At 40.3% G+C, this 16905-nt stretch overlaps 1 protein-coding gene across 5 annotated transcripts in view; it reads right to left on the bottom strand.

Moving 5' to 3' along the window:
* Positions 1-3952: 3952 nt before the first annotated feature.
* Positions 3953-16905, bottom strand: part of LRIG2 (leucine rich repeats and immunoglobulin like domains 2) — a 45551-nt gene continuing 32598 nt past the window's right edge. For 4 of the 5 annotated variants that reach the window (XM_006919651.3, XM_015595481.2, XM_015595483.2 and 1 more), the window contains 6 exons: positions 16372-16692; positions 15138-15419; positions 13529-13978; positions 12748-12897; positions 10843-11133; positions 3953-8932 (listed from right to left, as the gene is read on the bottom strand). In XM_006919651.3, coding sequence (XP_006919713.1) covers positions 8706-8932; positions 10843-11133; positions 12748-12897; positions 13529-13978; positions 15138-15419; positions 16372-16692 — 1721 coding nt within the window. In that variant the 3' untranslated portion in view covers positions 3953-8705. The remainder of the gene's footprint in view (positions 8933-10842; positions 11134-12747; positions 12898-13528; positions 13979-15137; positions 15420-16371; positions 16693-16905) is intronic. The other variant, XM_015595482.2, reaches the window with a different exon arrangement.

Genomic DNA, 16905 nt, shown 5'->3' with positions numbered 1-16905 from the left:
AATTCACTGTTCGAAGGCAATTCCATCTGGCTTCTGCCCTCGCTGTTTCTGGCATCTAACAGACACCCTTGCACTTGTCTCTAGAGCTTGCGCAGAAGAATAAATAATTCAAGCTAGGCTCTATCAATGCCGACCGTAACCACGTGCCTATTGTCTGAGACAGGACTTCACATTGGCTTTGATGGAGGATTTTAAAAAGACACAAAATTAAACTACCTGATCTGGCATGTAACTCGAGAACCGTCAGTCATTCCACATATGGGATTCTACTTATTGATTTAAAAACCTGGTTTCTTTTTGGGAGGGAATAAAATTGGAACTTAAACGCACTTAGTCTTGAATGCTCCAAATACCTCGCTTCTTTGTTCCCAGATGCACTCAACTTGCGATCAATAATGCCGCAAACACGTGTCAGTTTCTTGCTTTCTGGCAAGCATCTCTGTGCTGCAGCCACCTTTCGTTCGAATCTCTGTGAGGCTGGGGACGTACAGAGCTGCCAGAACGGCCAGCAGGCCAGCTGGTGTTCGTCGGTTTCATTTCGTCTCTCTGCGGTGCTTTTCTGTATATAAAGCACTGACTGGAGCAGAGGACAGTATGGCTTGGTAGAAAGAGCACGGGCTTTGGAGCGTGTGACCTTAGGTAAATCACACAGCCTGAGCTGTATGAAAATTGTACCAACCCGGCTGAGTTCTCAAAGGTTGCTATTATTCTGCCATAACAAAGTACCACAGACTGGGGGGCGTAAACAATAGATGTTCGCTTTTCCCACATTTCTGGGGGCTTGAAGAGCGATACTGCAGGTTTGTTTTCTCCCGAGGCCTCTCGTATGGGCCTGGGATGGCTGCCTTCCGTGTCCTCACATGGTCCTTCCTCTGTGTGCAGGACACCAGTCACGCTGGATTGGGGCCCACACTGAAGACCTCATTTGAACTTCATTACCTTTAAAAGACCTTATCTAGTCACATTCTGAGGTTCTGGAGGTTAGGGCTTCGACATAGGAATTTTGGGGGCACAGAATTCAGTCTGTAACAAAGACTAAATGACAAAGTAGAGGGAAAGAACTCGTGCTTTAGAATCATAAAGCGTAATTTCAACTCCTGGTTCCGTTGCTTGCTAATTATGTGAATTTGGGCAAGTTGCTTAACCTGTTTCATCATCTGTAAAGTGGATATAAGAATATCTCACTCAAAGGGATTGTCGTGAAGATAAAAGTGTTAAGTATGCAAAGGGCTTAACAGTATCTGGAAGACAGAGGCCGAATGTATTTGCTATTATTGAATTATTTCTTCCTAGCAATAACTGGTTAATGCTTCCTATTGGCTTCTTTTTGTCAGAGTGCTTTGCCACTAGCCTTGGTGATGGTCTGTGAACTAAGTGACAAATCTCTGTCCTAGAGACTTTCAGGAACATTTCTTGATCGCCTGAATAAAGACAGCAGCAGAGGTGGCGAATGAAACATCCCCAACAAAGCCTTGCTAGTGATGGCACACATTCCACATCAGACCGTCTCCCTCCCAGTGTGACCTGTGTACTTCCTCTTTCCTTAGCCTATCTTGTGACAGAATTTCCCTTACGGCAAAAGTCATAGGCAGTGCATCCCGGAAGAACTGGCCAGAAATACAGCAGGACTGGAGAACAAGCGGCATATTACAAAGGACACCTCCACGCAAGGAAGGAGCTTTAGTGCAGGGGAAGGTGGCCAAGCTGAAAAAGTGTTGTAATTGTTGCTTCTAGTCAGGGAGGCCCCTAGACAGAAGCCCAGTTCTCTGTTTTAACCATTCCAAACCAGCTAGAAAAAAAAGAACCTCCAGAAATAAGATCAAACTCCATCATGACAAACAACTTTGTACATGGTCACAGCAGCACGACTCCGAAAGTGGTCTGCAGATCTGTGCCCATCTGGTCCATGACAAAGCACAGGAATCAACATGTAAGCATGTCAACAACAACAACAAAACAACCCAATTTAAAAATGGGCAGAAGACCTGAATAGATACTTCTCCAAAGAGGAAATACAGATGGCTAATAGACATATGAAAAGATGCTCAAGATCACTAGCCATCAGAGAACTGCTAATTAAAACCATAATGAGATATCACTTCACACCTGTCAGAATGGCTATCATCAATAAATCAAAGAACAAGTGGTGACGAGGATGTGGAGAAAGGGACCCTCAAATACTGTTGGTGGGATTGCAAATTGGTACAGCCGTTATGGAAAACAGTCTGGAGGTAGTTCAAAAAATTAAAAATGGATCTACCTTTGACCCAGCAATTGCTCTTCTGGGTATTTATCCAAAGAAAACCAAAACAATTATTCGTAAAGATCTATGCACTTCTATGTTCACGGCAGCACTATTCACAATAGCCAAGATACGGAAGCAACCTAAATGCCCATCAACAGACGATTGGATAAAGAAGTTATGGTTCACGTATACAGTGGAATATTACTCAGACATAAAACTAAAATCCTACCATTCATAACATGAAAAGGCCGAGAAGTTATTATTCTGAGTGAAACAAGACAGAGAAAGATAAATACCGTATGATTTCACTTATATGCGGAACCTAAAAAACAAAAAGAACAAACTAATCGAAAACAGACTCACGAATATAGAAGACAATCTGGTGACAGCCAGAGGGGAGTGGGGTTGGGGGGCTGGGAGGAAGGGGTGAAGGGTTAAAGAAGTACGAATTAGTTGACAGAGGGTTACGGGGATGGGAAGCACGGCATAGGGATGCAGTCAGCAGTAAAGTAATGGCTGTGGAGAGCCAGAGAAGAGAAAGAGCAATTAGGGGGATCGTTTCATAAACTATATAAATGTCTAACCAATGTACCGTATACTTGAAATTAGTAAAATTTAAAAAGCATTTTGAAACAGTTTGACAGAATAATTTCATGTCTATTAAATCTATAACAAAAACTTTCTGCTTATATTTTGTTCTAGAAATTCATTCTTACTGAATTTTACAAAAGTATTGGTCCATGGCAACCAGTCCTGCAGCAGGGAGGGCTTAAGCGCCAGGTTATAAGCCTCTAAATAGGTCTTGAATGTTTAAAAACCTGTCACAACTCAGCAGGATGCTGCTGCTTGGGCCCTAGTACGTCACACTCCAGAACAAAAAGCACAGGAAGACCACAGCATTTTTCTTCAGTCCACCCTTAAAGAAAATGATAGTCTGTTCTATCAGGAATAGAGTAAAAATCAGCTTTCAGTGTACATTCTAGTCCAAACTGTCACCATATTGAAAAGGGCTTTTTTTATTCCAATGTATATTAAGGCTAAACACAACACTCTTCAGAACTGAAAGGTATCACAGTGAAAAAAATCCTGAATATGAGTCAGAAAATCTGGATTCAAGTCCTGGCTTTACTGCCTAAAAACTCTTTGACATTGTGTAAGTGATGTTGCCAGGCCAGTTTCCTTAATTACAAGAAGTGGAGATTAAAATGATCTGCCCAGTTTACATCCTGAGTGCTGTGAGACTCAGCAGCACAGCAGTACACCATGGGATCAGGATTCTGAGTCCAGCCTTTAAAGAAATGACCATCTCAAAGGAAACAGCCCCTAATGGGGTACAATGAGGAAGCTGACCAGAACGCTGATTCTTCAAATATTTTGTTAATCAAAGATTTACCAAATTAGAAAATGCTGCCTTCAAACTCTTCCCTGTGCAAAAAGCACTCTCGTTTTCTAAAGAACGATTAAGTCCGTTTGTTTCCACCCCGCCAGGTCAACATGATGAGGGGAGCAGAGGGGCTTACCCCATGCCGGCCCGCGGGGCACCTGGCATGCTCAAGGCAGTGACCCTTAAATACAGCAGGAACTAGAGAAGGGCAACTTTTCCAATTTTAACTTGTACAACTACTTGGAGACCCTCTCAAAAAAAACCCACAAACTTAAAAATGCACCATTTCATTCCTGTACTTTAGGCAAGAGAAGACCAGAAAATCATAATGTATTTTAGCTTTATTGAAGACATATTACAGTAGACAAACAAGTAGACGAACACATGCTTTATAAAATATACATTCTCATGTGTGAGAAAATATAAATAGATACCAGGAAAGGGCCGCACTGAGCAACTTGGCTTACAACTCCCTTCAGGTACGTCGAGTACCAAGGCTACTCAGGCTGACATGCTGATGGGGGAGGGGCTGGGGTGCAGAGGGTGGAAACAGTCTCTCAGTGTTCAGGAGGCCACTTTAAGTAGGCAAGAAACAGTCCAAGATTGACCGCCTGATGATCAATTTCTCTTTCAAGACAGTTTCAGCTGATAACTACACTTCTTACATTTGAAAACAGCCTCAAATCAAACTGTTTTTCACCTTCACCCCACACCTTGGAGATTACTAGGACTGCTAAAAAACACTCGACACATAGCCTTGAGGGAGCAGGTCCGAGTATTACTCCTAAAACACACACACACACACACACACACACACACACACACACACCCATCAGTACCCACAAAAACTTCAGATAATTCATGGGCTTTCAGGTGTTAAGAGCAGCTCGTAATATATCTCTCAAGTCAAAACTTGTTATTCTTGCAATAAACTAGGCAGTTGTCCAAAACAGAAAGAAAATTAAGGCTAACTGATGTTGGCTTAGATGGTACTCCAAACAAAAAAGTTATAAATTAGAAGAGGAGGGAGGGAAATATATTTGCCAAACTTAACTGGGAAAGAGACCATGTAATAGAAAAATGAAACATTACTTGCAAATTGCCAAAAAAATCTTAGCTCGATCTTTAAGGTCCAACCATTTCACAATTACCTTTGTAATCTGCATCAAAAAGCAAAATCAGAAATGGAGGATGTAGCATAAAATGACAGCAAATTTACTTCTGTTTCTCTGTTACTCTCTTGGCATTTCTGTAGATATTCAAATGATTAGATAAGGCCATAACACATTTGGGTAAAATACTGGGTATAAAACTAAACACCACAATTCCAACCTCATTCAAAATGGAGTACCACTGATTAGAAGGAATAAAAAATAATGACTAAAAGGGAAGGTTATAATACATTATAAGCTTTAAAAATTTTATTATGGCAATGCCATTTGTGTTAATAACTAGTTATGGAAGAGTAAGCCCAGAGTTTTCAGCCATTAATACAGAACAGACTTTTTGTTGACCAAAACCCAAAATTCCTGTTTAAAAAAAGAAGTCTTAAGCATTCTATATTTACTGTATATAAAGAATTCTGAAGGATTAATTTTTAAGAATGTCGAATTGCTTCTGGAGATTTCCAATGATAAAAAAGATAGCGACCTAAAAGTCATCTTGCCCATATTCCATCTCAATGCATAAATTTCTTCAATGCTATTAACATGAATAACTTCCATGTATACTTTTTCAACAAAAAGCTGATTCCAATTCAGACAAATCTGTTAATTAGCTTACACAGAATTTTTGGCAAGTGTATATACTGTGCCTCCTGCAACTTCTGCCCCACTGTCCTCTTGAATAAAAAGAGTGAATCACCCTTATTTCATATGACAACCCTTTAAGTAATGGCAGACTTTTATCATATCTCCCTTTTCTTAGGAAATAGGTAAGAGAGTCTAAGTTGCTTGACATCTTAATGTTCCTTTTACAGCCTCCCAGCGGGCAACGTGAAGGCTACTGTTTTTAAACAGGAACGTTACCTTAAGAAAAATACACACTGAAAGCATCTGTAGATGGCACAGCAGAGGGAAGTGCGCCCTGGGCTGGGCTGCTGCTATTTCCTATCCTGTACAGTACCTTGCATACGAGGGAAAGCATTTTCGAAGCTGCTGAGTGACAGAAAGCCAATGGCTTAGGAGGAGGCCCTGGGCCAGGAAGGCTTGGAGATCAAGAATCAGCCTAGGAGGGGCACAAACAAATGAAGAGAAGTTATGCGTCCCTCCTGACAGGAAGTGGTAACTGGGGGACAGGGCGTAGTAGTTCCCTCCCATTTTAGTCTGTCCTGCTTCCCAACATCTCTGATTAAATTAGCGTCGGGCAAATGTTATGCTAATCAGCCACGAATCCTGGTACGGGGTTAAATAACTGCTTAGTCAAAAACATATACAACAGTGAAAAGTGCCAGGAATTCCTCCTAAGGTTAGAATTTATTAAATTTATTATTTTTTAAGACCAGGGGTAGGCTATTCACAGTTAAACAAATTCCCAACTAGCTTTTTGGTCAAGTTTTTTAGTTATGTAGACGTCCCAACCATCTGAGTTGACATAATGGAGAACCTGGCCATTGAGACCAACTCGGACACTGCTGGCAGCAGAACAACCACCGCTAAGCAGAGGCGGCACTCACGTATTTGAGGTTTTCTATAGCGCTGGTCCATGGCCTGGTCGGTCCTCTCACACATAACAGCCGATGCTCACTTGCAGTCTAGCGCTAACTCCACCTTTTTCCCTCAAGGAAGTCTATCAGACTGTGAGTGACAGTACTGCAATTACAGAGGTGCCCTCGAATACATCTGAAAGGTGAGTCACAGAACGTTACGGACTGACTGGCCGTGGCAGCACCTCCTGCTGATTCCGATGCTCTGCCGCACTGCAACACTAGCCTTCAGACCTGCTGGTCTCAAGGGCAGTGGGTGGTTTTCAGTGGAGTAAAGAGTCTGTGTCTACTGATACCGTGTAGAAGCAGAACATTTCTTCTCAGGAGTATTTCCCACACCGTGACTCCCGGTAGAGAGGAAATAAATCTGGCTCGAGTCAGAGGAAGCAGCATCACTCTTGGTCCCCTCTATCACACACTGCATGAAGGCAGCTTGTTATTAGAGTAGCGTAGTCCTCCTTGGTCCCCGGAGGAATCATGGATTCATAGAATGGTATCGCTGGAAAGGGCTTTAGAACATCTAGCAAAATGCCCTCGTTTCATAAATGAGAAAATCAAGTAGAGAAGCAAAGGGACTTGCCCTCGATTATACGACCAGTAAGTAGCAGAGCCAGGAACTAGATCAGGTCTCTTGATTCTAAGACAGCACAAATTATACTACCACCTAGTAAGAAGAGGAATCACAAATCGAAGAGATAGGAGAACAGTGATATTCGAGAAGTTCGAAGGGAAAATGAACAGAAGCTGACAGTTTAAAAAGGAAAAAGAGAAAGGCATAGTGGTACAAAGCAGCTGAAGAAGTGCTGCTGTCTATTGGAGAACAATTTACGACTGAAAACTAGTATGAAATGCAGCTAAACTTTCCAACAAAAAGCTGAGAAATTACGTGAGTTTAGAATCTTTGAAATGAACAATGTCTTAGAAATAGATATTTTCATTTAGGTGATTAAAGTCATCTAGTACACAACTAGTACTTACTAGATGAGAAGACAGAATCTGACAGCCTTTGTAAGGAAATCTGAAAGCACAATGAAAGAACTTTTAGTTCATTACATTCCACTAGTGTTAAGTCCTTTGTTTGCATAAAGCTTTTTGCTATCGGAAACTCAGGAAAACTTTTTGGCTTAAATAATCACTTGTACAAAACAAGAACCACTCCAAAGCCTTATAGAATTTATGCACATTCTTCTACTCCCAAAAGCTCTCTCTCCTTCTTAAGATACACTGTGCATTGGTAGAAGAGACATTATTAAAAAAAAGAAAGAAAAAAAGCAATCTTTGGTTTCCTCATCAACTAAGTATTCTGCTGAAAGAAGATATTCCCCAAACAAGTTTTCCTTTATCTATGTGCATATGGCTATGAGAAGACTGCTAATGTTTCGAAAGAGCCTTTTTATGCTAGAAAGGTAAATACTACCCGGTACTTGTAAAACAGATGGCAAATGATTAGATGTATGAACCTTTAGGTATGAAGAAAGTGGTTAATTACACCAAGACAGTGTTTGTGTGTACGCATTCACTAGGTACCCTGCCTCTAATACATATATATATATATTTCTTACCAAACACGTTTTAAAAACTTTCGACAGTCTTTAGATTCACTAAACCAAGATATACAAAATGTCTGTGGTCTGAGAAGCGGCTGTCAGTATTATAACTGGATATTATATATACTTTTGGCATATCAAAAATATTTACATTTCGGCCAACGCATATAGTCAATGAATACAAAAATTATTTATAAATGTACATAAATTTACAATGAGAGCCCTGGATGATCGGGAACCCTCTCCCACGCACCCCCCACCCCCCAACAAAAAAAAAAGATTCATAAGAATACAAAATCCCTTGACCTGGTAACAGTTGGTCAAACCTAGGATTCTTGTCGAAGGCCTTGAATATCAAAACCCCAGTCTCATCCATCCATATGCTAAAAACCACCAATGAATCCCAGGAACATTTCCCAGAGGACTCCAAAGTTATTTTTGTTCTTTGGAAGGCGAAAGAAAACAGTGATGTCTTCTCAGAAGCACTCTGCGGGTGGAGACAATCAGCTCCTTAAGCAGCAACACTCTTCCTAATATGCAAGGCGCACCTGGGCGCATCCCTGTGCACCCAGCGGGAAGCACGTGGTCCTGTATCCTCCTCTGCCCCTGTTGCACACTTTTCACTGGACGTACCCATTCCGTCAGCCGTTGCCCTTGTCAGGTATAAGCCCGAACAAATGCCTGGCCCGCCTTGGTGTGGTCAGATGTAAATGTTGACAAAGAGTAAAGCAAACGCTGACTTTGGGGTTTCTTCTGAACTCTGAGGTAGTGAATACAAAATTAATTAATTTGGGTCTTTGCCCAGCTTTCGTCCTGGAGTGAGTTTCATGTGCCCTCACTACCATCTTGAATATTCCGAGTCCTACTAAAATCAAAAGCATGGTCGGGTAACTTGCGACAGGCCATGGGGGAAGTGGCAGGGTCTGGACCACTCTCTGCCAGGCTCTTGTTCTGATGGAGTCGTGGTGACTCCAGGACTGGCTGCTGGGAAAACGGAGGGTGAGTCAAGCCTAGTTCTTTGCTTGTGTTCCACAGAGGCCGCTGCAATGTTTCTGAGAATCAAAGACAAGAATTATCAGTGGTGAGTACAAGTTCAAAATTAATTTTCTAAAGTTTAATTTTCTTTTACCCAAATCCTCAAAGAAATAAAGATGCCCCATATTCCTGAATAAGCACACTGAGATCAAATATATACTTGCCATCTTGTTAGCAATGACTAAAAAAAAAAATAACTGGAACTATGATCTTTCAAATTCCTGAATCCATGCTATATATCATCTACTTAGTGCTTTTGCAGCTATAAAAATTTGAAATCTCTTTAGACACATGGAAATAGACTAAAAGAGACTAATAGTATCCATATTGTAATGAAAAGTTGCATGATACATAAAAACTGATTCAGAACAGTTTTTATCATAAATGCCTATGATAAAAAAAAACTGTCTTAAAAATAAATAACCATTTCCCTCCCGCTTCCAGCTTGCCAATAATTTTAATGACAAAATAATAACCAAAAGCAGTGATTTTAAATCAGATTATGTGTACCTTTGTTTTAAAAATATGAATTTCTCATTCTCCTTATTTACTGTAGTAGTAACCTTTCTCCCCAAAAATGGTTTACTAGAGTTATATTAACTTCATGGGGTTGCATTTTGGAAAAAGCTAGTCAAACATTCTGGAAATAAATGCTCAGAAATGAAACAAAAACCCACGTGAAAAGCAAGCTAAAGCTGAGTTTCTCAAGCCTTAATATGCAAACGACCTGGGGAACTTGTTAAAACATCTGGTTCACTAGGCCTGGGATGGTACCCACGATCTGCATTTCAGATCCGCTCTTGGTGATGCTGGTGCTGAGGACCCACTCTGATAGCAAGGAGCTAACACACCCCAGGTACTGAGTGAGCAATGCGCCGCCACTCTCACTTGCTGATTTCCTCACTTACAGACCAAATTAACAATTAAGATATCCCCAAACTCAGGGGAAAATGCATTGCATTTTAGGGTCTACTTAAAGATTTTTGTGTGGTTAGCTCATGAGAAAATGGATTTAGTGTTGGTGCATTTCTTTCATGGACAATGAACTCTGAAGAGACTAATTTTAGTAATGGTACACTTTTCTCTGACCTGTACCTTCTTTAAAATCTTTAGAGTTGGTCTCTCAACAACACAGCACAACTCAAAAGTCCCACATCAGATCATTTATTCCTGCCAGACCCAGACCTAAAATGTACTATTATACAGTCTTCCTCTAAACCTGCAGTTCTCACCCCTGCCCTATTTCCAGTGTTCTTCCATTTCAGGATGACAGAAGGGTGACAGCTGATGAAAAGCCTGGATGAGCAGGAAGAAATGGTCACTGGTAGTTGTTCTGTTTTACTGACTGAGTCATTATCAAATGCCTCATCTGTATAATATAACATGTATTCCTTTTCTTGGGCTATGTGGGACCAAGGACACTATCCCAAAACTGCTTTCCCACTGATAGCCCTGATGGTAATATCTCAGAGACAAGGGCAAACACCTGCCGAGTGATACTGACACCTAATACTTACCTGACAGCACAGCAACCAAACATTTTAAAGTATTCTCAGTAAAAACCTTCACCAAAGTATGCCCAAATTATATCCTTAGCATTTCAAATCTCCATCATTTAAATAAAGATGGAAGAAAAAATTAACACCTGTATGAAACTTTTAAAAACTTTTTCTATATGGCTTCTGAATTTTTAGAGGTGTGAACCTGTTCTCACAAAAGCTATTTTCATCCTACAGGTGCAGATTCCCTTGTAACTCTAATCTCTAAAATCTCTGGCTCTAGTCTGTACCAGCTACCAGTAGCTAATTACTCCGTTATACCAATTTGATTGCTTCCTGTCAAATGAGAGTGCCACCTGTATGACAGAAGAAAAGAGCGAGGAGGTGAAAATGAAAACAAAATGAACAGAATACACTGTGCCCTTTACCAGTGCTCGTCTGTGTGGAGGAGAGTTTCTTCTCACTCATCCTCTCATGGTTGGTGGGAAAGGCAGACATGTCTTTATCTGTTGACAGTATCAGGCTCTCCAAAGTAGGGGCATCTTGGGAAGGATGGGCCATATATGTCTCTTTGGGCATCTGGACCATAAGGCTGGACAGCGTCTGATCTAGAACATCCTCCTCAGCAATATAGGTGTACGGACAGTATTCTCGGGTCCTGGAGTAGATGTTGGCATTGTCGTAACAATCCGAGCAGATAACCCGGGTACCAGTGCCACCTAAAGACAACATGGGAAAGATCCAAACATCCTCCAGTTAAAGAACCAGCTCTGCCAATCATTGGTTTTCTTCAACAGTTACCATCATTGTCATCATAGCTGGTATTTATTTAACACTTACTTTATAAATCAGGTGGAATTTCAAGGCCTTTCTGTGAATTAACTAATTTAATCCTCACAACACCCTTGTGAGGTAGGTACTATTATTATCCCCATTTTACAGACGGGGTAAGTACAACACAGAGAAGTTAAGTAATTTGCCCAAAGATGTACTGCCAGAGTGAGGAGCTGCAATCTAAACTCAGCACTCTGGCTCCAGAGCTCATGCTCTTGAATACAACACTAAACCATCTTTGTCTGGCCTTGAACAAGGTAATACTCAAGTGAAGGAAGCCAAAATAAGGCTCGCACTGTGCTATTAAGACACGTTCGGCTTAAGCAAACTAAAGCAGAAGACGAGGAATTATGATGAAGCCCACATTACTTTCACGAGTCAAAAGGTTAAGCAACACTAGTTGCTGAAGTGCCCCTAGAGAAAGCCTGTGATGGCCAAGAGTCCTGCCTGACAATTATGTGTTGGCAGAAGTAAAAGTTTAATAATAAGCTCCCCGGAATGTTATGTGCTTTGTAAACTGAATGAGAGGAAAGACAGTGAGAAATAAAGAGTGAGTTACTTATAACAAAATGTTAGAACCGGAAAAGACCTAAAAGTAATTTAGTTTAACCCAGAAGGCAGTGTTCAGTTCCTACAAATTTCAAAAGGTATCGGCTTTTTTCTCTAAAAAGCTAGAAATACCCTTTCCATAGAAAGCCAAAATAAAATTCAGTTTAGCAATTAAACAGAGAAGTTCTGTTAACACCAGCCTAAAGAAACCCTCTGAAGAAATGAAATAGATCTTTCATTTGTACCGTACTTGAAGTACTATTCAGATTTGTTGAAAAACTCTGTAAGACTCTTGGGAGAAGTGCTTTATAAAATACTGTTTCTTTATTTTAAAAATGAGGAAATTAAAGTTCAGATCTTCAGTAACTTCTTCGTGAGCCTAGAGCTGGAAAGAATAACTAGGAATCACACCCAATTCTTCTATTCCTTAATTCATCTCCCTGTGTTCTGTCACTCAGCCCCGTGGGAAGGGTGGGCTGAGGCAAGACAAGCAGTGCTGAGAAGTCGGCTTCATTTAATTAGAGAACATTTCATCTCTCTCTGATGGTTTCCAATATAATGCTAAGACTCGTCTTTGCCCTTTAAACTTCAGCGAATATCTATGTGTCAGCGGGAGAAACAAATATCCCCCAGATCTGGTGTGAAGAATGCTCATGCCTGAATTAGATAAAGGCACCTGAAAAACGTTTCTAGAGCTTCTCCCTCCCCCAGTAACACTTTGGTTTGGAGCCTCTGCTGTGCACCCCCAATCCTGTGTTTAAGGTTCTCCTTTCTGTCAGATGATTGTTTTAAGACTTTAGTCAATTTCCATTCTATTTTGCATAAGGTCAAACATTTTCACTGAGTTATCTTACTTTAAAATATTGCTTCAGGTTATAGGGGGAAACTATACACTGAAAAATAAATTTAAGAGCATAAGGCTGAAATTGTATGTGCAACGAAGTCATTACCATCAGTGCCTCTGTGTAAATATCCACTGGCAGGAGGCATAAGTTGCTGGTGACTGCCTGCCTCAGAGTTGCTGTAGCCTTCCTGGGGCTCGGACAGTGTCCCTTGGGAAGACAAATAGCTGGGAATGTCTGCAGGCAGATTAAGCTCCTCTGTGAAAGAGAAATCTGTATGTAACTCTAAAACAAAGTCAAGCAATCTGAGCCAACACTCAGAAGATTATTTTGCAAATGTGTTCCACTTTGATTCTATTACTCAAGAAAATGTTATGTACTTAAAAACTTAACAGCTCTTAGAATTTTCCCCTAAAACCATTTCTCACTAGAATTCTTCTCGAAGCTTCACTTTAAAAGTATTACCAAGAAATAAAACCTGAAGTCTGAGATCTCATCCACAGGCACACTCTCACAACCTATCTGGCTGGACCTCTTCTCTCACAGGATTTCAGGGTGACGGGTGTGAAAGACTGATCTCAGTCATACGGGCTCCACTACTCCCCACCAGGAAATTACGATGGAAATGAGGCCTAGGCATTAAGGAAAGACAGTGCACCTGTGAGGTGTTTCTAAGAGCAAAGTTCTGAGGGAGGTGTCTACAAATTCTTAAGATTATTCATCAGAGATGTTCTATTATATCAAGGAAATAGGACATTTTTAACAGAATTCTTCCTTCTACCACAAATGAAGTGTCAAAGTTCCTTTGCTTTTTACATTTTATAGTTAATGCCTATTCTACATTCCTGACTCAAGTATAAGCCATAGGTGTCAACTGGGTACCACTCACCTGTGTTCGTGATACTGTAGTCTTCATTTTTCCTTCTCATGTGGTAAATAACAATGACCCAGATCAAAGAGGTGCCCACAACACAGCAGACCACGACAATGATGACAATGCCGACTGTGGTCCAGCCATCATCTTCATGGCCAATGCTACTCTGGGAAGAGTCACAATTGGGGGATGAAATGACATGTAGGTAAATGTGACCACGTTCTGTCCCAAGGGTATTAGACATAATGCAGGTATATTTTCCAGCATCTTCTAGCCCAGCATCTACAATGATGAGAAGCTGGTTGGCTGCAGCAAAGAAGTGCCGTTCTGTCACAAGCAGTGGTCCGTCATCTTTGGTCCAGTTGAGGCGAGGGGCAGGACTCCCTCCAGCTATGCACTGTAATACCGCAGTTTCCCCTCGGGTTACTGTCTTGTCCTCCAGGGGTCTAATAAATGAGGGTGTCTCTAACAGAAAGATGTATAAAAAAATCGTGTTAAGCCATTTTATTCCTTAAATCCTATTGAATTAGATAATGAGGCTATAATGAAATAAGCCCTTTCATATACTCCTGGGAAGATTAGAAGTTAATGCTTCAGAAAAGCAAAAGCCTCAAAAAATCTAAATCTTATCTCAGTAATTCTATATTGGGCAAGCTATCCTAAGCTAAGGAATTCAAAAATTTATACACAAAGATGTTTATTACGAAATTAGTTATACCTTTTAAAAACAAAGGAAAAAAATCTAAAAATCTAGCAGGAAAATGATTAAGCAAATTATAATACACAGCCACGTGATATTCTATGGACGCCAATGACAGAGTAACCTTTGATATACAGTATTAAGTGGAAATAAGTAGGTATGCATAACTACATGAGTGTAAAAAAGTCAAGAATGTGACAATATCTTTAACAAAGTGTTTTAGTGACTTCCCTTTTTTCTAACGTTCCGTATAAACACAATAAACTTATTTTTCTGATTATATAAGTAAATAACGCAAACCAACACACTTTTAGAAATCTTTACATCTAGAGGAATGTAGAACTAAAGTAGAATTTGCCTTAGATTTGAGTCCCATGAAGAAAAGTATTCTGATTTTTTTTTTTTTAAAAAAAAGGCCTGTCACACATTTGCCAGAGCATAGGCTTAAGAGGATCACACTGGAAGGGAAACAGAAAACCTACTAGAAAATGGGTATTTTTTTTATTAACTTTTTTTTTTTAATGAACTGGGAGGGAAAACAGTTAAATTATCTGAAGTTCTCTGTGAAGCATATGTGAAGCAGTATAAAACAACTGCAAACTCACTACTAAGCAGTAGGAAAAAACATGTATGAGTAGAAACCTTATAGATGGAGGTATAACAGGATAAAGAGATTTTAATTTTCAATTCATGTGATAAAGATCTCTGACTGCCCTCAGCATTTCTCCAGATTTCCGTTACCTGATCTGCTAATATCCTAGGCTGACATAACCCTGCATAAACTGACGAAATAAGGTGATAAAGGTATATAAATAAGGATCACAGCTGAAATTTCAAACATACACTTCCTGCCATTAAGACCAAGAATAGACCCCTAATAAAAAGCTGCTACAAAAGCAGGGACCCACAAAGTAGTAAACATACCTAACACTGTGAGTGACGCATTTGCTGAGAGGCCTCCTGCTATATTTTGTGCCATGCAGCTATAGATTCCCATGTCTTCTATCTTCACATTTGCAATGAAGAAGACATCATCCTCGGGCATAACGTGCATGCGTCTTTCTCGAGCCGCAGGAAAATCAGTCCCACCATCTTTCTGCCAGGAAATCTGAGGTGCAGGGTGCCCCTCTGCAGCACATTCTAATCTGGCCATGGCACCAGTGCGAATAGTTAGATCCATTGGAGTTTTCAGAAAAGATGGCATCTCTATTCCAAGAAAGATCACCAAGAGAAAATGAGACGAGGAAATACACACACACACGTGAGAGATTCTGTTAGGCCAAATACCAACTGTCGTTAATACTCCAGTTCTTTGAGACGACATGCTCTCTGGACCGATAGTAAACACAGCTTCAGAGGCCATCTCTTCTCCCAAAACCTGAGTACAGTGATGACTAACTCTTCTAGAATGCATGACACACCTATCTGATCTCTCTGATGGCGACAGGGAAAGCAGATGGCCACGAACCTTTCTGAACTCCGTATTTTAGAACCTGATATTTACTAGGACTCTCTTACTAAAAAAGACTAAAGGGTGCTTCCCAAACTAATGTCTACAAAGCTGTCAAGGCAACTTTATGATAAAAAAAATTCATGCCTTGAAAAAGCTCATAAAATACAGAAGCGAGACACAAGTACGTTTTTTGGTTATACAAAGCTTAAAACATTGTAGTTATTCAATCTAACAGGCAATATATAAATCAAGCTGTTTGGGAGATTTTTATAGCCACAGTGAAGAAGAGCATTTATTTCAAAAACAATTCTGTGTGACTATATTTAGACAATAATGATAGCTGGACCTAGAATGTCCTAAATACTCCCAATTTTTGGAAGGCCCTGTGAACAGTGTCAGGAATAAATTTCAGTTTTCAGGTTCTGGGAAAAAAATGGAGAATTTCAAAAGAATTTTTTCAAAAGCATAAATAACAGTAAGAGTAACTTATCTCCTAAGGCCATGAAATTCTCCTTTACCCCTCAATCAATGGTCAATTAGGGACAATAAAAGGACAAACTGACAACCAGTCTATACATCATCACAACCCTAAAGACAAAAACAGTTAAGCTCCCCACCCCTGCCCCCTCCAATCAAATGTCAGGTTTAGCCTAATTTTCTCGGGTCAAGAAGTTCAAAAACCTGTTAGAAAGCATAATTCCTTACCATTCACAGTCAGTTTGGCCTTATGAGAATAATTAGAACCAAAGTGATTAGTAACAATGCACTGATATTTTCCTTCATCTGTGAAATTCACACTGAAAAGATGTAAGACACTAGTGTATTCCAGAGCTTCTCCAGCTTGGTGCTGATAGCGAACAAAATTCTCAATATCTGCATCATACAAGATTTCACTGTCTTTGCGCCACACGGCAGACATGGGCGAATCGCTGCTGCTCACGGCAGTGCTTGTCAGAGTCACGTTCGAGCCTCTTAGAGCAACTGTGGTTTCAGGATGCATCCTTATCTGCGGCTTGAGAAAATCATCTAAGGGAAAAAATGTGGCAGAAGCCAAGCAAGTTATTTATTTTTGCTTCTACAGATTCAATTTTAAAACAAATAATGTAAAATTGTGTGCTCTGTTTACAAAATGGCATATTAATATTGAAAGGGACTGTTAAGCTAGAATCCAATTCCCTCATTTAAAGATGAGAAAAATGAGGCCCAGAAAGGTCAGATGACTTGCTCAAAGCCATGGAA

Source organism: Pteropus alecto, unplaced genomic scaffold (assembly GCF_000325575.1).
Source record: "Pteropus alecto unplaced genomic scaffold, ASM32557v1 scaffold106, whole genome shotgun sequence".
Taxonomy (NCBI): Eukaryota; Metazoa; Chordata; class Mammalia; order Chiroptera; family Pteropodidae; genus Pteropus; species Pteropus alecto.
This window is presented reverse-complemented; position numbering and strand designations above follow the sequence as displayed.